General features: G+C 44.9%; 1 protein-coding gene across 1 annotated transcript in view; it reads left to right on the top strand.

The window, feature by feature from the left end:
* Positions 1-22,685, top strand: part of LOC133646623 (fibroblast growth factor receptor-like 1) — a 111,855-nt gene that overhangs the window by 83,697 nt on the left and 5,473 nt on the right. The window contains exons 4-6 of the mRNA XM_062042189.1: positions 12,390-12,476; positions 12,543-12,827; positions 14,882-15,235. Of these exons, the coding sequence (XP_061898173.1) occupies positions 12,390-12,476; positions 12,543-12,827; positions 14,882-15,235 (726 nt within the window). The remainder of the gene's footprint in view (positions 1-12,389; positions 12,477-12,542; positions 12,828-14,881; positions 15,236-22,685) is intronic.

Below are 22,685 nucleotides of genomic sequence, written 5' to 3'. Positions count from 1 at the left end.
TGTGGCAGGGTCTCCTCCGCAACCCGGAGATGGCACTCCACACTTTTCCGGGCGAGAACCATGGACTCGGATTTGGAGGTGCTGATTCTCATCCCAGTCGCTTCACACTCAGCTGCGAACCGATCCAGTGAGAACTGAAGATCCTGGCCGGATGAAGCCATCAGGACCACATCATCTGCAAAAAGCTGAGACCTAATCCTGCAGCCACCAAACCAGATCCCCTCAACGCCTTGACTGCACCTAGAAATTCTGTCCATAAAAGTTATGAACAGAATCGGTGACAAAGGGCAGCCTTGGCGGAGTCCAACCCTCACTGGGAACGTGTCCGACTTACTGCCGGCAATGCGGACCAAACTCTGGCACTGATCATCAATCAATCAATCAATCAATGTTTATTTATATAGCCCTAAATCACAAGTGTCTCAAAGGGCTGTACAAGCCACAACGACATCCTCGGTACAGAGCCCACATACGGGCAAGGAAAACTCACCCCAGTGGGACGTAAATGTGAATGACTATGAGAAACCTTGGAGAGGACCGCATATGTGGGTAACCCCCCCCCCCCCTCTAGGGGAGACCAAAAGCAATGGATGTCGAGTGGGTCTGACATAATATTGTGAAAGTCCAACACATCAGCGAAAGTCCAGTCCATGGTGGGGCCAGCAGGAACCATCCCGAGCAGAGACGGGTCAGCAGCGTAGAGATGTCCCCATCCGATGAACAGGCTAGCGGTCCACCCCGGAGCAGAGTAGAAAAGAAAAGAAAGGAAACGGCAGATCAACTGGTCTAAAAAGGGAGTCTATTTAAAGGCTAGAGTATACAAATGAGTTTTAAGATGAGACTTAAATGCTTCTACTGAGGTAGCATCTCTAACTTTTACCGGGAGGGCATTCCATAATATTGGAGCCCGAATAGAAAATGCTCTATAGCCCGCAGACTTTTTTTGGGCTCTGGGAATCACTAATAAGCCGGAGTTCTTTGAACGCAGATTTCTTGCCGGGACATATGGTACAATACAATCGGCAAGATAGGCAGGAGCTTGACCGTGTAGTATTTTATACGTAAGTAGTAAAACCTTAAAGTCGCATCTTAGGTGCACAGGAAGCCAGTGCAAGTGAGCCAGTATAGGCGTAATATGATCAAACTTTCTTGTTTTTGTCAAAAGTCTAGCAGCCGCATTTTGTACCATCTGTAATCTTTTAATGCTAGACATAGGGAGGCCCGAAAATAAAACGTTACAGTAATCGAGACGAGATGTAACGAATGCATGAATAATGATCTCAGCATCGCTTGTGGACAAAATGGAACGAATTTTAGCGATATTACGGAGATGAAAGAAGGCCGTTTTAGTAACACTCTTAGTGTGTGACTCAAACGAGAGAGTTGGGTCGAAGATAATACTCAGATTCTTTACCGAGTCGCCTTGTTTAATTGTTTGGTTGTCAAATGTTAAGGTGCTATTATTAAATAGATGTCGGTGTTGAGCAGGACCGATAATCAGCATTTCCGTTTTCTTAGCGTTGAGTGGCAAAAAGTTAGCGGACATCCATTGTTTAATTTCATTAAGACACGCCTCCAGCTGACTACAATCCGGCGTGTTGGTCAACTTTAGGGGCATGTAGAGTTGGGTGTCATCCGCATAACAGTGAAAGCTAACACCGTATTTGCGTATGATGTCACCTAGCGGCAGCATGTAAATACTAAAGAGTGCAGGGCCAAGAACCGAACCCTGGGGAACTCCGCATGTTACCTTAACATAGTCCGAGGTCACATTGTTATGGGAGACACACTGCATCCTGTCAGTAAGATAAGAGTTAAACCAAGACAAGGCTAAGTCTGACATCCCAATATGCGTTTTGATACGCTCTAATAAAATATTATGATCAACAGTATCGAAAGCGGCGCTAAGATCAAGAAGCAGCAACATAGATGACGCATCAGAATCCATCGTTAGCAATAGATCATTAGTCATTTTTGCGAGGGCTGTCTCCTTAGAGTGATTTGCCCTGAAACCGGATTGAAAAGGTTCACAGAGATTGTTAGACGCTAAGTGTTCAATTAGCTGCTGTGCGACAATTTTTTCGAGAATTTTTGAGATAAACGGAAGGTGGGACACCGGCCGGTAGTTCACCATGAGGTCAGGATCGAGGTTAGGTCTTTTGAGTAGAGGATGAATAACCGCTTTTTTGAATGCTAGGGGAACAGTACCAGAGGAAAGTGATAAGTTTATAATATTTAACACTGATGGACCTAATAAAACAAAAAGCTCCTTGATAAGTTTCCCAGGAATTGGGTCAAGTAAACATGTTGTTTGTTTTGTCCCATTTACACATTTTAACAATTCCTCCAATGTTATTTTATCAAAGAGAGAGAAACTATTTTGGAGGGCAGTGTCCGTCGTATATACAGTCGTATTTGTGTTAAGAGAACCCAGTTGTAGCTGAGATGCATTGTCTTTAATCTCTTTTCTAATGACTTCAATTTTCTTATTAAAGAAATTCATAAAGTCATCTGCTGAGTGGGTGGAGCTACTGGGAGGAGTCCCTTGTTGGGTTAGCGATGCTACTGTACTAAACAAAAATTTAGGATCATTTTTGTTGAGGTGGATGAGATTTGAGTAATATTTAGCTTTAGCTGAGGTAAGCATGCGTTTATAAGTTATTAAACTATCACTCCATGCTTGATGGAAAACCTCAAGTTTAGTCACACGCCATTTGCGTTCCAGCTTTCTACATGATAATTTCTGGGCTTGATAATTTCTGGGCTTTAGTTTCTTCTGTAAACCATGAGGTACGCCTTTTAGGGGCCCTTTTTAGCTTTAGCGGTGCTACACTATCAATGGTGTCGCGCAGGGCGTCGTTAAAGCTGTTAGTGAGGTTATCAATAGAGCCCACATAATTTGGGAATGGTGCCATTACCGAAGGCAGTAGGTCAGTAAGAGTCGTCGTTGTGGCAGCATTAATGTTGCGGCTGCTATAGTAGTTATTATTATTATTATTAGTTTGTTGACAATGAGTCAGAACTTCGAATTTTATAAGGTAATGATCGGACATTACTTTAGTGTACGGGAGTATCATAACTTTAGAGGTGGTGACACCCCCCTGACAAGCACTAGATCTATCGTATTACCGTTGCGATGCGTGGGTTCATTTATTATTTGTGTAAGACCACAGCTATCAATTATAGTCTGGAGCGCCACGCATGGAGGGTCCGATGGGGTATTCATATGGATGTTAAAGTCTCCCATTATGATTATATTGTCGGCGTGCGTCACTAGATCAGCAACGAACTCTGAAAATTCATTGATAAAGTTCGAATAGGGCCCTGGGGGGCGGTAGATGACAGCCAGGTGCAGAGGCAGCGGTGTGACAAACCTCACAGTAAGCACCTCAAACGAGTTATATTTATTATTTAGGTCTGAGGTAAGGCTAAAGTTTTTGTTGTATATTAGTGCAACACCCCCACCCCTTTTAATGGGACGGGCAATATGCGTTCCCGGATAGCCAGGAGGAGACGCCTCACCCAGCGCAAAAAATTCGTCTGGTTTGAGCCAGGTCTCGGCTAGACCAACGACATCAAGATTGTTGTCTCTGATGACTTCATTAACTAATAACGTTTTGGAAGACAATGACCTTATGTTTAAAAGGCCCATATTATAGGTAGTGGGCTGTTTTGAGGAGTTTTTGTTGAAAGTATCCGTAGTAGCAATATTAATAATGTTACGTTTATTATGCGTAGTGCACTTTAAATAATTTCGACCATATCTAGGAATTGATATGACAGGAATTTTTAGATTGTTTGCCACCTCAGTAAAATGCATGTCCACCTCTGATGCAGAAAAAACATTATGTGAGTTGTATATTATTCTAAGAGAATTGCTATGTGTGCAGGGATTATCCAGCCTGGCGCTGGTTAGTTCTAGCTTAACAGACTCCTTATTAACGCTTCTTTGTGGATTAGCATTTAGCTTTTTTGTTAGCCCCGCTAACAACAACGCATTTAGCTTTGTTGTTAGCCCCGCCCGACACCCCCGCTTCTGCTTCCGAGCGCATCGCTTACGTCTCTTTCGTTGACGGTCTCCGCTGGTAGTGGACGCCGCTGCTTCAAAGGCCACTGCTGGATGTAGCTCGCGAAGAATTCCCAAGCTAGCGAGTAGGTCCACCGTACACGCATCTTTCAGCCCAAAATGGCCCGATCTCTCCACATCCAGAATCGTAAGTCGGTCGTAAGTGATCACGGAGTGAACACGCTGTGAGCCAGCCATGAAATTGACTGAATTGACGGGTGTTTTTGCCAAATCGGTCTACACTTCCAGAAGTGCTCGCAAGAAGCCGCTGCCTTGAAGCGCCGCCATCTTGGACGACATACAGGGAGCGGACCGCCACAATCAGGCAGTCCGATACCCCATACTCTCTGAGCACTCTCCACAAGACTTCCCGAGAGACACGGTCGAATGCCTTCTCCAAGTCCACAAAACACATGTAGACTGGTTGGGCAAACTCCCATGCACCCTCAAGGACCCTGCCGAGAGTATAGAGCTGGTCCACAGTTCCACGACCAGGACGAAAACCACACTGTTCCTCCTGAATCCGAGGTTCAACTATCCGGCGTAGCCTCCTCTCCAGTACACCCGAATAGACCTTACCGGGAAGGCTGAGGAGTGTGATCCCACGATAGTTAGAACACACCCTCCGGTTCCCCTTCTTAAAGAGAGGAACCACCACCCCGGTACTTCCCCCGATGTCCACGCGATGCTGCAGAGTCTTGTCAACCAAGACAGCCCCACAGCATCCAGAGCCTTAAGGAACTCCGGGCCTTGCCACAGAGGAGCTTTTTAACTACCTCGGTAACCTCAGCCCCAGAAATAGAAGAGCCCACCACAGATTCCCCAGGCACTGCTTCTTCATAGGAAGACGTGTTGATGGGATTGAGGAGGTCTTCGAAGTATTCCCTCCACCGATCCACAACATCCGCAGTCGAGGTCAGCAGAACACCATCCTCACCATACACGGTGTTGATAGTGCACTGCTTCCCCTTCCTGAGGCGGCGGATGGTGGTCCAGAATCGCTTCGAAGCCGTCCGGAAGTCGTTTTCCATGGCTTTCCCGAACTCCTCCCATGTCCGAGTTTTTGCCTCCGCAACCACTGAAGCCGCACACCGCTTGGCCTGTCGGTACCTGTCCGCTGCCTCAGGAGTCCTATGAGCCAAAAGAACCCAATAGGACTCCTTCTTCAGCTTGACGGTATCCCTCACCGCCGGTGTCCACCAACAGGTTCTAGGATTACCGCCACGACAGGCACCAACTGCCTTGCGGCCACAGCTCCAATCAGCCGCCTCGACAATGGAGGCGCGGAACATGGTCCATTCAGACTCAATGTCCAGCACCTCCCTCGTGACATGTTCAAAGTTCTTCCGGAGGTGGGAATTGAAACTCTCTCTGACAGGAGACTCTGCCAGACGTTCCCAGCAAACCCTCACAATGCGTTTGGGCCTGCCAGGTCTGTCTGGCATCCTCCCCCACCATCGCAGCCAACTCACCACCAGGTCGTGATCGGTAGAAAGCTCCGTCCCTCTCTTCACCCGAGTGTCCAAAACATGAGGCCGCAAATCCGACGACACAACTACAAAGTCGATCATGGAACTGCGGCCTAGGGTGTCCTGGTGCCAAGTGCACATATGGACACCCTTATGTTTGAACATGGTGTTCGTTATGGACAATCTGTGACGGGCACAAAAGTCCAATAACAAAACACCGCTCGGGTTTAGATCCAGGCGGCCATTCTTCCCAATCACGCCTCTCCAGGTTTCACTGTCGCTGCCAACATGAGCGTTGAAGTCCCCCAGTAGAACGAGGGAATCACCCGGGGGAGCACTCTCAAGTACTCCCTCGAGTGAATCCAAAAAGGGTGGGTACTCTGAGCTGCGGTTTGGCGCGTAAGCGCAAACCACAGTCAGGACCCTCCCCCACCCGAAGGCGGAGGGAAGCTACCCTCTCGTCCACCGGGTTGAACTCCAACATGCAGGCTCTGAGCCGGGGGGCAACAAGAATTGCCACCCCAGCCCGTCGCCTCTCACTGCCGGCAACGCCAGAGTAGAAGAGAGTCCAGCCCCTCTCGAGAGAACTGGTTCCAGAGCCCTTGCTGTGCGTCGAAGTGAGTCCGACTATGTCTAGCCGGAACTTCTCTACCTCACGCACTAGCTCAGGCTCCTTCCCCCCCAGCGAGGTGACGTTCCACGTCCCAAGAGCTAGCTTCTGTAGCCGAGGATCGGACCGCCAAGTGCCCTGCCTTCGGCTGCCGCCCAGCTCACAATGTACCCGACCTCTACGGCCCCTCCCATGAGTGGTGAGCCCATTGGAGGGGTGACCCACGTTGCTTCTTCGGGCTGTGCCCGGCCGGGCCCCATGGGGGCAGGCCCGGCCACCAGGCGCTCGCCATCATGCCTGGCTCCAGAGGGGGGCCCCGGTGACCCGCGTCCGGGCGAGGGAAATCTGAGTCTTTGTTGTTTCACTCCCATAGAAGTCTTCGAGCTGCTCTTTGTCTGATCCCTCACCTAGGACCAGTTTGTCTTGGGAGACCCTACCAGGGGGCATAAAGTCCCCGGACAACATAGCTCCTAGGATCATTGGGACACGCAAACTCCTCTACCACGGTAAGGTGGCAGCTCAGAGAGGAGACCGCCAGAGTTATGTTGGCAATTTGGGGAAACCCTGACATAAGATGTAATGGTGGGATTTTGGTCAAAATTTTACATAGTTTATGTTGTACAGACCGTCTTTAAGCTGCTTTCTGACAGTGTCTTTACGTGCCTCCCCTTTGGCTGCGACTTCTCCCTGTGAATCTACTGACCGATATAAGTTTGAACTACAAACCCCGTTTCCATATGAGTTGGGAAATTGTGTTAGATGTAAATATAAACGGAATACAATGATTTGCAAATCATTTTCAACCCATATTCAGTTGAATATGCTACAAAGACAACATATTTTATGTTCAAACTGATAAACTTTTTTTTTTTACAAATCATTAACTTTCGAATTTGATGCCAGCAACACTTGACAAAGAAGTTGGGAAAGGTGGCAATAAATACTGATAAAGTTGAGGAATGCTCATCAAACACTTATTTGGAACATCCCACAGGTAAACAGGCAAATTGGGAACAGGTGGGTGCCATGATTGGGTATAAAAGTAGATTCCATGAAATGCTCAGTCATTCACAAACAAGGATGGGGCGAGGGTCACCACTTTGTCAACAAATGCGTGAGCAAATTGTTGAACAGTTTAAGAAAAACCTTTCTCAACCAGCTATTGCAAGGAATTTAGGGATTTCACCATCTACGGTCCGTAATATCATCAAAGGGTTCAGAGAATCTGGAGAAATCACTGCACGTAAGCAGCTAAGCCTGTGACCTTTGATCCCTCAGGATGTACTGCATCAACAAGCGACATCAGTGTGTAAAGGATATCACCACATGGGCTCAGGAACACTTCAGAAACCCACTGTCAGTAACTACAGTTGGTCGCTACATCTGTAAGTGCAAGTTAAAACTCTCCTATGCAAGGCGAAAACCGTTTATCAACAACACCCAGAAATGCCGTCAGCTTCGCTGGGCCTGAGCTCATCTAAGATGGACTGATACAAAGTGGAAAAGTGTTCTGTGGTCTGATGAGTCCACATTTCAAATTGTTTTTGGAAACTGTGGACGTCGTGTCCTCCGGACCAAAGAGGAAAAGAACCATCCGGATTGTTATAGGCGCAAAGTTGAAAAGCCAGCATCTGTGATGGTATGGGGTGTATTAGTGCCCAAGACATGGGTAACTTACACATCTGTGAAGGCGCCATTAATGCTGAAAGGTACATACAGGTTTTGGAGCAACATATGTTGCCATCCAAGCAACGTTACCATGGACGCCCCTGCTTATTTCAGCAAGACAATGCCAAGCCACGTGTTACATCAACGTGGCTTCATAGTAAAAGTTTGCGGGTACTAGACTGGCCTGCCTGTAGTCCAGACCTGTCTCCCATTGAAAATGTGTGGCACATTATGAAGCCTAAAATACCACAACGGAGACCCCCGGACTGTTGAACAACTTAAGCTGTACATCAAGCAAGAATGGGAAAGAATTCCACCTGAGAAGCTTAAAAAATGTGTCTCCTCAGTTCCCAAACGTTTACTGAGTGTTGTTAAAAGGAAAGGCCATGTAACACAGTGGTGAACATGCCCTTTCCCAACTACTTTGGCACATGTTGCAGCCATGAAATTCTAAGTTAATTATTATTTGCAAAAAAAAAATAAAAAAAGTTTATGAGTTTGAACATCAAATATCTTGTCTTTGTAGTGCATTCAATTGAATATGGGTTGAAAAGGATTTGCAAATCATTGTATTCCGTTTATATTTACATCTAACACAATTTCCCAACTCATATGGAAACAGGGTTTGTATTTGCTACTTACAAATGGCAGCAGCGGAGGATGCATGTGCATGTACGAGCCAGTCTGCTTCACAACAAAAGGATAGAGAAAAAGAAAGAACTTATTGACTACAGTGTCGGACTACAATGCAAAGAACTTCGGGTAAATCTCTACCATACATGGAGATACCCGCTGAGTGCTGACGTCACCAACTGAAAAACCGACACACATTGGGCAAATTCCAAACGGCTCGTTTGGAGGAAGTATGAAGGAAGTAAACATTGTTTTATAAATATCTCCGCCATGCCTCCATGGTTTGATTACACATTTTCGGGACTTATGCAGACCCCAAATACAAAAAACCAGGTACCAATAAGTAAGAAAAGTTGGTTTTGCATAGTAGGTCTCCTTTAAAGTGCATCAATTTGCCTGATATTATTTAAACTATAAACATTTTTTGACGGACTTGAACCATTTGATACTGACAAATAAAACTGAACAAACTCAGTAAATAATAATACATTCAAAATGATCAGCAACACTAACTCAGAGGCACAATATATAAAACACTTTAATCTACAAAACAAAGAAGAATAAAACAATTTGTGCAGAGATGAGGAAGTCAGGATTAATGGCTACAATAAGCATGTCTTTAGTACACGGCTTTTCGAAGCAGGGTTGAAATCGTGATAGATACTGCATGATACTGATGAAGCCTATTCTCTGCGCTCACATGTGCCCCCTCGGCCCCCCCAGTCAGTGACCATGTCAATGTATACATCAGTGCAAAGATGAGTAAGGAGACTCCAACTGGTGTGCTGGTTTAAAAATACACCTCAACAGGACTTTAAGATAGTAATTTTACCAAGTTTTGAGCAAATAAATGAAGTTAAAGTTAAAGTCCCAACGATAGTCACACACACACTAGGTGTGGTGAAATTATACTATGCATTTGACCCATCCCCATGTTCACCCCCTGGGAGGTAAGGGGAGCAGTGAGCAGCAGCGGTGGCCTCGCTCTGGAATCATTTGGTGATTTAACCCCCAATTCTAAGCCTTGATGCTGAGTGCCAAGCAGGGAGGCAATGGGTCCCATTTTTATAGTCTTTGGTATGACTCGGCCGGGGTTTGAACCCACGACCTTCCAGTCTCAAGCCATTCAAGTCAAACATTTTCCTGTTTGAGATTTTAAGGTTTATTAAATTTATGCAGCCAAGTAATTTACTGCAATTAATCACAATAAATCAAAATTCTAAATTGTGATTATATGACTTAAAAAATATATCATTTGACTGCAGTAATGTATAAATATATTACTTTTTCTTTTTATATCTCTTCCACAGCAACCATGAAAAAAATGACACATCAATTATGCAAATTAAATGATGATGTCATCCAGCACCCTTCACCGACAGTTGGTTGTGTCACTATTGGGATCTTAAAGGGGAACTGCACTTTTTATGGAATTGTTCCTATCGTTCACAATTATTATAAAATAAATGACAACACATGGATTTGTTTTTAATGCATTCCAGATATTACATAAATATAAATAAAAGTTCGCTTACAGCGGAGCCAATGGGAGCTCCACTATTTCGCCCATAAAATCTGATAAATAACAACTCAAAAAGCGCCAACAATACTCCATTTACATTTTGTGACTTGAATAATAACCAAGTATTAGTGATATTGTTATTATAAGCACTAACACAGACAAACTATTTATAGCGGCGCGTGATCACTTCCGACGATCAGCTGCTTCCTCGTTTCCCTGCTTCCTGGAAGTTTATTGTATAACATAAATCATGCATCTCACCTCGACAGAAGGTGGCTGTTGATATAGTCCGACAAGTTGGTACACTTTGACAGCCATATAGAACCTGGCACTGGCGAGAACAACACGAAAACCACTTGTTCCCCTCCACTCTCCTCACCCCGTTTCTTCGCGAGGGTTATGAAACATTTTTAATTTAAATGTAAATATATGAGCATCCTAGCAGTAAGTGAAGTTTTTATTATGTTTGTTGGCTCTCACAAACTCTCCAGTGAGTAATTAGCAGTGATGAAGAAAATACAAACAAAGGTGATGCGTTTTTTAAATAAATGCGCCGTGTCTGCTTAAAATGATCATAATATGTAAATATTCAATGTTATTATAAATGTGCTCATTATTACATTACATATACACTTACATCATGTATATAAAACAGTTATGGAGGTGTTTGGATTTTCTTAGGGCAGACCTGGGCATTGTGCGGCCCGCGGGCCACATCCGGCCCTTTGTGCGTCCCTGTCCGGCCCGCGTGTGGCCAATCATAAATTACAAAATAAATTTTAAAAAGTATCTATGTTGAGTGTGCAATACAACGGTGCTGCTTTTGTTTTGAAAAGCGTTATTTGTATTACTTCCGTGTGGACGTATGTGCGTGCGTGTGCGATTGTGAGTGAATGTGAACAGCTGCAATCACAAATTACAAAATAAAGTTGAAAAAACATCTATGTCGTGCGCGCAATACAACTGTGCTGCTTTTATTTTGAAAAGTGTTATTTATGGGCGTATGTCCGGGTGTAACCTGTGAGTGAAGGTGCACAGCGAGAAGTGATGCACGGTTACTCCCGAGACGCTAAAAATAGAAAAGTTGATGACGAATGACGTGTTTTCAACAAGACATGGACTGCCAAGCAAAGTTCCCTCGAAGGTGCGCGCCTGCGCAATTGCGCACTGCTAAAGCGTCCTCTGCGCACAGCAAATATATGCCGTGCACCAAATCAAACCCACCTGAATTGTAAACAAAATAAACACATTTATTCTGTGTAATTTTGCAATGCAACTTGAGTGACAGTGACAACAAGCGGCCCTAACGGTGTTTATCAACACCGTTCAATTGAACACTGTTCAATTATTGTAACGTCTATCGAGATGCTTCGAGGACAGGAATTATATTGATCACTTTATTTTGCAAAACTGTTTATATTCGGCCATAACCACACCAAAAACATGAGTAAAAAACTTATTTCTCGAAAAACTAGTAATTTTCTGCCGTACAAAACAGGCCAAAACCAACTTGTCATCTGTCACCAACACGCATAGCACTAAACCACTGGTGCGTTTATGGCCACACAAAAAGTCGGACAACTCAAACACCACACAAAGTTACACTATGACTCCTCAGTCATACGTGTGCTTATTTTACTGTCATTTATTATTAATGTTAATTTATTGATATTAATCATGGAATGCTGTTACTAGAGAAAGTTACAGGAATGCAGACTTCATCCTATGCTTACATTTCATTGTGCAACATTAGGATGTTTAAGGGGAACTAAATGTGATCTCTGAAAGGGGTACAAATGATTTCCAAAGCAGTGCTTTTGGTATAAAGTTAAGTTAGGTTAAATGAAAGTATTATTATTATTATTAATTATTATTATTATTATTATTATTTATCTTATGGTATATACCAAAAATAATATTGAGCAAAATGTAATTGAAATATTGTCGATGTGGCCCTCCAGCAGTGTTCGAGTTGCTCATGCGGCCCCCGGTAAAAATGAATTGCCCACACCTATTTTAGGGGCTCTATAGGCTCCCATAGGCTCCATTGTAAGCGGACTTTTGATCAAATGTATTTACTATTTAGAAGCATAAAAAAAATCCATCTGTGGTCATGTATTTTCCCAAAAATATTAAATTCCCCTTTAAAGCATGTGACTGTAAAACAAGAAAAAGGTTGGTTTAAAAGCATCAAGCAAAACGTCTTTGCACTAATTGGCTATAAGTCATTGACCATTTGTCTAATGAAGATATCAGATATGTCATAGGTGAGGCCATACTCACTTTAAAGACCCTATTCCACTCTTTTGGCACAGTTAAATATTCGCAGAACTCACGCTGGCCTTTCGTGCAAACAACTCTCCTCACTTTTTATCAGGTTTTGAAAATGCATAACCAACTGTTATGTTGCTGTGTCAACAGATGACTCTGGTTCTCATAGGACAGGACCCGCCATGTCTGATGGAACGCCATCAGAGCACAGTGCTGATGGCTTGGTGGAAAAGCTTGGTAGGTCTATCACCGTGCAATGCAAATGTCAGGATTCACAATTAGCACTTTTGCTGTGCCCAATAGTGCGCCCCCGCTTCACACAGCCCGCCAAGATGAGGAAAAGGGTAATAGCCCGACCCGTGGGCAGCTCAGTGCGGCTCAAATGTACAGCAAGTGGGACTCCTCGGCCGTACATTGTGTGGCTGAAGGACGACCAGCCGCTGACCGGGCAGCAGGTCGGCGAGGGCCGCCAGAACAAGTGGACCCTGACCCTGAAGAACCTAATGCCCGAGCACAGCGGTAGATACACCTGCAAGGTGGCCAATCGGGCCGGAGAAATCAATGCCACGTACAAAGTGGAGGTCATACGTGAGTAACAATGAAATATGTCAACAAATGTAGACTAAAATATTGTGATGAAATCAGCAGCATGCACTCTGATAAGAACGAGGCAGTAGATGGCAAGTAGTACTTGAATATGCCACTAGCTCATCCATCCATCCATCCATCCATTTATCCGTTTTCTACAAGCTCAGCATGCACCTAATGGCTGTAAGAGTGTAGGGATTGATACTAAAGTTGGTACTTTTATAGGTATTGACAGAATTCCATCTGTACTAGAGGGTATGGATTCACGTAAATTCAAACGGTGCCATATTTCGATACATTTGTTGCATGTGACGTCACGTCTAGTTGCAGACTCGGTCGGGCAAAGCACTCAAGCAGCACTCAGAGCAGACGCAGCCAAACTGCCTCTGGATAATGTTGTATTTTCTATACCAACATAGCAAGTATGCCTGATAGAAAACCCTGTATACAAAATAGATATATTCAGTATTGCAACACAAGCCTAATTAACAAAAATCTAACTTTGTTTTACCACGTAGTGTTTTAAAGTTAACCAAGGTTTTTTCGCCTCAATTATGTTTTTTTGTCTTAGAAGATTCAAATGTTTCCGGATGATCCCCCAATTATGTTACAGTCCCCGTGCCATTGTCTAGTTTAAAAGGGACGCGTAACATATAGAATGGACACTATGGACTTGGGAGAAGGGGGAGGAGAGGAAGAGCAATAGGGAAAAAAGAGAGAGAGGGAGAGAATAGGAGAGAGAGAAAGAGGGAGAGGGGAGGGAGGGAGGTCAGCTTTTGCTCCAGCTCTTAGCTTTTGCTCCTGGGTACCCGTATGCTGTCCAATCACAATCGATCATTGATAAGGGAGAAGTAATCAGTAAAAGAGACACAGGTGAGGGCGTATGTGCAGTGCATGTAACATAAATGTAAGGTAAGGCTCCATTTTGAAAAATGTGCTATCTTGATGCTAATTTATATTGGATTTGTCATACAACTGCTACTGATTAGCATTAGCATTTTACATGGCAATTTCAATTGCTCCAAATTTGGTGACTAAGATGCACAATACAATCAAATAACTGGTGTGTAAAAGGTACAATACTTACAGTATTAACACTTTTTAGAGCGCAACAAAAGATTTGATTCAGCTTAATGGCAAAGACTACTCCCTGGCGAGGCAACATACCATAGTCTATACACTACTGCCGTCTAATGTCTTGGAATTAATTAACATTTATTAACACATGAACAAACACTGATGTGAGTGCCAGTATCAATTCCCAGGTACCGGGAATTGAAACCCTATCGGTTCAAATGTGAAAGGGACTCAACTCTATAAGAGTGGTTCTGATTTTTTTTTCAGCAGAAGCTTTGTACGCTTTAAAATAATGTCTCATTCGTCCTTGCAGCATGCTGGATGAGTGTGTGTAATCACGTATATGAGAAGCACATTGAGGAAGCGTGCAGGATAGAGAGGCCTTGTCCCCTGGTGTTTGCTGTGGGGATGGGGGGGGGGGGGGGGGTGCAAGGGCGCTTTAACTTAAAGACCCTCCACTCAATCTGGAGCTGATTAAAGGCCGGCTGCCAGCAGAACCTGAACTGTACAAGCAGGAGCACAGAAAGAGGAAACTACTCACACATACTTACTGTGTAACATGTGCTGTTAAGAAGGTCCTGGATTGGATCCCCGGTCTCAGGGTCTTTCTGTGAGGAGTTTGCATGTTGTCCCCGGGACTGCGTGGGTTCCCTCGGGGAACTCCGGCTTCCTCCTACCTCCAAAGACATGCACCTGGGGAAAGGTTGATTGGCAGCACTAAATTGGCCCTAGTGTTTGAATGTGAGTGTAAATGTTGTCTGTCTATCTGTGTTGGCTCTGCGATGAGATGGTGACTTGTCAAGGGTCTACCCCGCCTTCCGCCCAATTGCAGCTGGGATAGACTCCAGCAACCCCGAAAGGGACAAGCGGTAGAAAATGAATGGATGGATGTGCTGTTCCTTCCTCTCTGCCTGTCACTGTGGATTTTTAAGCACTGTGGTATCACAAAGTCTTTGTCTATTTGTGTGTCCCCACAGAGAGGACCAACTCCAAACCTGTCCTGACAGGCACTCACCCTCTCAACACCACGGTGGACTACGGCGGCACCACTTCGTTCCAGTGCAAAGTGAGGAGCGATGTGAAGCCGGTGATCCAGTGGCTGAAACGCGTGGAGACTAATGAGGAGAGCCGCTACAACTCCACCATTGAAGTGGGAGACCACCGCTTTGTGGTGCTGCCCACAGGGGAGGTGTGGTCGCGACCGGACGGCTCCTACCTCAACAAGCTGCTCATTACCCGCGCCAAGGAGGAGGATGCCGGCATGTACATCTGTTTAGGTGCCAACACCATGGGATACAGCTTCCGCAGCGCCTTTCTCACTGTGCTACCAGGTGAAAGCCCGTTAATACCTCTTCATAGACCAGGGGTGTCCAAACTACGGCACGCGGGCGCCTTCAAATTGGCCCACGACACGTCATGGGTTTAATGAGGACTCGATCCGCGAAGAGGCTCTAATTTACTTGAGGATATCTGACAAATATCTGCAGCTGATTTGCCACCATCTTGTGGACAACATTAAAACTGCAAACCAGTGAACAGAAATATTACGTTTAAGTTTCAAGCACAGTATTACGTATACAACCCAATCCAAACAACCTTTCAGACTCATGGTGCAAAAAAAAAGAAAAAGAAAAAGTCAACACACATGGTCACACATATCTCAACCTGCTCACTGAACTTAGTGATATTATTTACAAAAATAAAATTACCATTCATATTCAAAATTACACCAATTTAAATCCACTACAATGCATTGTGGGAAAGATGCAAAACACTCTCTACACTTGTCCATGTTTGGCACATTTTAGCTGCTTGATATTTCTAAATGAGTAGAGACCTTTAAAGAGGTTGTCACGAAAGTAAACAATGTAGGAGTCGAACTTTCACATACTCTTGATACCTAATTGTATTAATTCTATATCCATCCATTCATCTATTTTCTACCGCTTGTCCCTCTCGGGGTCGCGGGGGGACATGGATGGGTGGATATTATAACATTTTATGTACAAAACCCACAAACCAGTGAAGTTGGCACGTTGTGTAAATCGTAAGTAAACACAGAATACAATGATTTGCAAATCCTTTTCAACCTATATTCAATTGAATACACTGCAAAGAAAAGATACTTAATGTTCGAACTGGTAAACTTTGTTATTTTCTGCAAATATTAGCTCATTTGGAATTTGATGCCTGCAACATGTTTCAAAAAAGCTGGCACAAGTGGCAAAAAAGACTGAGAAAGTTGAGGAATGCTCATCAAACACTTATTTGGAACATCCCACAGGTGAACAGGCTAATTGGGAACAGGTGGGGGCCATGATTAGGTTTAAAAGCAGCTTCAGTCATTCACAAACAAGGATGGGGCGAGGGTCACCACTTTGTGAACAAATGCGTGAGCAAATTGTCAAACAGTTTAAGAACAACATTTCTCAATGAGCAAAAGCAAGGAATATAGGGATTTCACCATCTATGGTCTGTAATATCATCAAAAGGTTCAGAGAATCTGGAAAAATCACTGCACATAAGCGGCAAGGACGAAAACCAACATTGAATGCCCGCAACCTTCGATCCCCCAGGTGGTACTACATCAAAAAGCGACTTCAGTGTGTAAAGGATATCACCACATGGACTCAGGAACACTTCAGAAAACCACTGTCAGTAACTGCAGTTTGTCGCTACATCTGTAAGTGCAAGTTAAAACTCTACTATGCAAAGAGAAAGCCATTTATCAACAACACCCAGAAACGCCGCCGGCTTCGCTGGCCTCGAGCTCATCTAAGATGGACTGATGCAAAGTGAAAAAGTGTTCTGTGGTCTGACGAGTCCACATTTCAAATTGTTTTTGGAAACTGTGGACGTCGTGTCCTCCGGACCAAAGAGGAAAAGAACCATCTGGGATGTTATAAGCGCAAAGTTGAAAAGCCAGCATCTGTGATGGTATGGGGTTGTATTAGTGCCCAAGGCATGGATAACTTACACATCTGGGAAGGCACCAATAATGCTGAAAGGTACATACAGGTTTTAGAGCAGCATATGTTGCCATCCTAGCAACGTCTTTTTCATGGACGCCCCTGTTTATTTCAGCAAGACAATGCCAAGCCACATTCTGCACGTGTTACAACAGTGTGGCTTCGTAGTAAAAGAGTGCGGGTACTAGACTGGCCTGCCTGTAGTCCAGACCTGTCTCCCATTGAAAATGTGTGCCACAATATGAAGCCTAAAATACGACAATGGAGACCTCGGACTGTTGAACAACTTAAGCTGTACATCAAGCAAGAATAGGAAATAATTCCATCTGAAAAGCTTCAAAAATTAGTCTCCTCAGTTCCCAAACGTTTACTGAGTGTTGTTCAAAGGAAAGGCCATGTAACACAGTGGTAAAAATGCCCCCGTGCCAACTTTTTTGCAATGTGTTGCTGCAATTAAATTCCAAGTTGATGATTATTTGCAAAAAAAGATTAGTTTCTCAGTTCCAACATTAAATATCTTGTCTTTGCAGTGTATTTAATTGAATATAGTATTCCATTTTTATTTATAATTTATACAACATGCCAACTTCACTGGTTTTGTGTTTTGTAATATGGATGGATGGATCTAACATTATCAATAATTAGTGCCAAATTAATAAACACATTTGGCTGCTCCATTTAAATGCAGTGATGTTAAATTTAAAATCAATTATAGTTAACACAATTGTATTTTGTTTAATAAAAAATCAATTTGCCATGACACTAACATGACGCACATTAGCAATACATGTTGTTCAATACAGAATTAACAATGTTGCTTCAACATTGTCATTAATATTTAATAATTTCCAATACACTGGAACACAATTTAAATTAAATTCTATGTTAATGATTATTTGCAAAATAAAAATTTGGTTTCTCAGTTCGAACACTACCTTGTCTTTGCAGTCTATTCAATTGAATATAAGTTGAAAAGGATTTGCAAATCATTGTATTGCAACACTAAATTGACCCTAGTGGGTGAATGTGAGTGTGAATGTTGTCTGTCTATCTGTGTTGGCTCTGCGATGAGGTGGCGACTGGTCCAGAGTGTAGTGTGCAGCTGAGATAGGCTCCAGCACCCCCCACGACCCCGAACGGGACAAGTGGTAGAAAATGGATGGATGGATGTATTCTGTTTGTATTTATAAGTTACACAATGTGCCTACTTCACTGGTTTTGGGTTTTGTATATATAATATTTATAAATGTGTACACATTCAGTATATGCATAGGGTATATATAAATTACATGCAGTCGGCTTTCGGTCCCCGGCCAATTCTTTTTAGCCCAATGTGGCCCCCAAATCAAAACGTTTGGACACCCCTGTAATAGACCATGTATATCTATTAAATGGACACTACATTAGGTACACTAGACTGTGTTAGAAATAGTCGGTTGGATAAGCAGTTGGTGTCATTGCATCTCTCCAAATCCAGGTGTGTTGGTTTGCATTAGGGTTGCACGATTTATACAATATAAATTAAATACACTTTGCTGATGATAGAGCTTTTGATACTATTGTCATATCGCGATAATGCATGTTGATGATGACACATTCTAGCTGTGTCCCACAAAATTGAAAGCGACAAGCGAACAAACACGTCCTGAAACACTGTAGCATTCTCGCTAGCTAGTTAGCGGCTAGCATCCCTTCACTGTTTAAAGCTGCTTCTAAATCACTCATCCTCGCCTCCGTTGCGGCAAATAAGGTTTTTTACACGTAACATTATCACTGGAAGAATAGCTAAACATGTTACACTACACACCTATGGAGGATGTGCTAACCGCTAAGCTACAGCTCTTGAATATAAACAAAGGTGGGCGGATTGGTTACAAATACCTACAGTAACAATACCAAGTATGGTACCAGTATATGGTTGATACTACAGAAATTAGATTGAACATTTTCAATTTTACAAAATACATTCTTCATTTTTGTTAGTGTTTACAAACTCAGGAAATAGTTTATAAACAAACTAACAAAAAACAAAATATTTTAATCCGAGCCAAGAGTAGTTTCTGTATGTTTAGTTACTTTGCACTATTGACTTTTTTTGTGCAAAAAATAGTCTTTAATGAATGTGAAAAAGTCAATAATTTAATTGTTTAATTAGCATCGTTAATTTGTCTGATTATAATTGTGATCAAAGATTTAATCATTCAATGATCTGGAAACTTTGAAGTATCAGTATCAGCATTGGTATGATCAATACTGCCCCCGTAACTACTTGGTATTGGATCGATACCCAACTTTGTAGTATCGCCCAAAACTAATGTAAAGTATCCAAACAACAAAAGAATAAGTGTTTATTAAATTTTTACAGAAGTGTGGATAGAAAGTAACCAGCTATTAACCGTAAATTATCAATCTCCTCTCTGAGCTGCCACCTTAACGTAGTAGAGGAGTTTGCGTGTCTCAATGATCCTAGGAGCTATGTTGTCCGGGGGCTTCTATGCCCCCTGGTAGGGTCTCCCAAGGCAAACTGATCCTAGGTGAGGGATCAGACAAAGAGCAGCGCGAAGACCTCTATGAAGAACACAAACAAAGGACCCAGATTTCCCTCGCCCCCCTCTGGAGCCAGGCCCGCAGGCGGGGCACGATGGCGAGCGCCTGGTGGCCCGGCCGGGCACAGCTCGAAGAGGCAGCGTGGGTCCCCCCTCCAATGGGCTCACCACCCATAGCAGGGGCCATAGAGGTCGGGTGCAGTGTGAGCTGGGCAGCAGCCGAAGGCAGGGCACTTGACAGTCCGATCCTCGGCTACATAAGCTAGCTCTTGGGACGTGGAACGTCACCTCGCTGAGGGGGGAGGAGCCTGAGCTAGTGCGTGAGGTGGAGAAGTTTCGGCTAGATATAGTCGGACTCACTTCGACGGACAGCAAGGGTTCTGGAACCAGTTCTCTTGAGAGGGGCTGGACTCTCTTCCACTCTGGCGTTGCCAGCAGTGAGAGGCGACGGGCTGGGGTGGCAGTTCTTGTTGCCCCCCCCCCTCAAAGCCTGCACGTTGGAGTTCAACCCAGTGGACGAGAGGGTAGCTTCCCTCCGCCTTCGGGTGGGGGGAAGGGTCCTGACTGTTGTTTGCGCTTACGCGCCAAACGGCAGCTCAGAGTACCCACCCTTTTTGGTTTCACTCGAGGGAGTACTGGAGAGTGCTCCCCCGGGTGATTCCCTCGTTGTACTGGGGGACTTCAACGCTCATGTTGGCAACGACAGTGAAACCTGGAGAGGCATGATTGGGAAGAATGGCCGCTCGGATCTGAACCCGAGTGGTGTTTTGTTATTAGACTTTTGTGCTCGTCACGGATTGTCAATAACAAACACCATGTTCAAACATAAGGGTGTCCATATGTGCACTTGGCACCAGGACACCCTAGGCCGCAGTTCCATGATCGACTTTGTAGTTGTGTCATCGGATTTGCGGTCTCATGTTTTGGACACTCGGGTGAAGAGAGGGGCGGAGCTTTCTACCGATCCCCACCTGGTGGTGAGTTGGCTGCGATGGTGGGGGAAGATGCCAGGCAGACCTGGCAGGCCCAAACGCATTGTGAGGGTTTGCTGGGAACGCCTGGCAGAGTCTCCTGTCAGAGAGAGTTTCAATTCCCACCTCCGGAAGAACTTTGAACATGTCACGAGGGAGGCGCTGGACATTGAGTCCGAGTGGACCATGTTCCGTGCCTCTATTGTCGAGGCGGCCGATTGGAGCTGTGGCCGCAAGGTGGTTGGTGCCTGTCGTGGCAGTAATCCTAGAACCCGCCGGTGGACACCAGAGGTGAGGGATGCCGTCAAGCTGAAGAAAGAGTCCTATCGGGCTCTTTTGGCTCATAGGATCCGGAGGCAGCAGACAGGTACCGACAGGCCAAGCGGTGTGCGGCTTCAGCGGTCACGGAGGCAAAAACTCGGACATGGGAGGAGTTCGGGGAAGCCATGGAAAACGACTTCCGGACGGCTTCGAAGCAATTCTGGACCACCATCCGCCGCCTCAGGAAGGGGAAGCAGTGCAATGTCAACACCGTGTATGGTGGGGATGGTGTTCTGCTGACCTCGACTGCAGATGTTGTGGATTCGGTGGAAGGAATACTTCTAAGACCTCCCCAATCCTACCAGCACGTCTTCCTATGAGGAAGCAGTGCCTGGGGAATCCGTGGTGGGCTCTCCTATTTCTGGGGCTGAGGTTGCCGAGGTAGTTAAAAAGCTCCTCGTGGGCAAGGCCCCGGGGGTGAATGAGAACCGCCCGGAGTTCCTTAAGGCTCTGGATGCTGGGGGGCTGTCTTGGTTTACAAGACTCTGCAACATCGCGTGGACATCGAGGGCGGTACCTCTGGATTGGCAGACCGGGGTGGCGGTTGTTCCAACTATTGTGGGATCACACTCCTCAGCTTTCCCGGTAAGGTCTATTCAGGTGTACTGGAGAGGAGGCTACGCCGGATAGTCGAACCTCGGATTCAGGAGGAACAGTGTGGTTTTCGTCCTGGTCGTGGAACTGTGGACCAGCTCTATACTCTCGGCAGGGTCCTTGAGGGTGCATGGGAGTTTGCCCAACCAGTCTACATGTGCTTTGTGGACTTGGAGAAGGCATTCGATTGTGTACCCTGGGAAGTCCTGTGGGGAGTGCTCAGAGAGTATGGGGTAACGGACTGTCTTATTGTGGCAGTCTGCTCCCTGTATAATCAGTGTCAGAGCTTGGTCCGCATTGCCGGCAGTAAGTCGGACCCGTTTCCAGTGAGGGTTGGACTCCGCCAAGGCTGCCCTTTGTCACCGATTTTGTTCATAACTTTTATGGACAGAATTTCTAGGCAGTCAGGGCGTTGAGGGTATCTGGTTTGGTGGCTTCAGGATTACGTCTCTGCTATTTGCAGAGGATGTGGTCCTGATGGCTTCATCCGGCCAAGATCTTCAGCTCTCACTGGATCGGTTCGCAGCCGAGTGTGAAGCGACTGGGATGGGAATCAGCACCTCCAAGTCCGAGTCCATGGTTCTCGCCCAGAAAAGGGTGGAGTGCCATCTCCGGGTTGGGGAGGAAATCTTGCCCCAAGTGGAGGACTTCAAGTACCTCTGAGTCTTGTTCACGAGTGAGGGAAGAGTGGATCGTGAGATCGACAGGCGGATCGGTGCGGCGTCTTCAGTAATGCGGACGCTGTATCGATCTTTTTATGGTGAAGAAGGAGCTGAGCCGGAAGGCAAAGCTCTCAATTTACTGGTCGATCTACGATCCCATCCTCACCTATGGTCATGAGCTTTGGGTCATGACCGAAAGGACAAGATCACGGGTACAAGCGGCCGAAATGAGTTTCCTCCGCCGGGTGGCGGGGCTCTCCCTTAGAGATAGGGTGAGAAGCTCTGTCATCCGGGGGGAGCTCATATTAAAGCCGCTGCTCCTCCACATCGAGAGGAGCCAGATGAGGTGGTTCGGGCATCTGGTCAGGATGCCACCCGAACGCCTCCCTAGGGAGGTGTTTCGGGCACGTCCGACCGGTAGGAGGCCACCCAATTTAGGAGCTTTTGTAACCCATTTTGAATTGATTCTATTATCTTTTATATATATATATATATATATATATATATATATATATATATATATATATATATATATATATATATATATATATATATATATATATATATATATATATGTCTGTGTGTGTGTATACATACACGTGTGTGTGTGTGTGTGTGTGTGTGTGTGTGTGTGTGTGTGTGTGTGTGTGTGTGTGTGTGTGTGTGTGTGTGTGTGTGTGTGTGTGTGTGTGTGTGTGTGTGTGTGTGTGTGTGTGTG

This window comes from Entelurus aequoreus, linkage group LG03 (genome assembly GCF_033978785.1).
Source record: "Entelurus aequoreus isolate RoL-2023_Sb linkage group LG03, RoL_Eaeq_v1.1, whole genome shotgun sequence".
Lineage (NCBI taxonomy): Eukaryota > Metazoa > Chordata > Actinopteri > Syngnathiformes > Syngnathidae > Entelurus > Entelurus aequoreus.
Note: the sequence above shows the minus strand (reverse complement) of the source record. Positions and strands in the feature narration are given on the sequence as shown.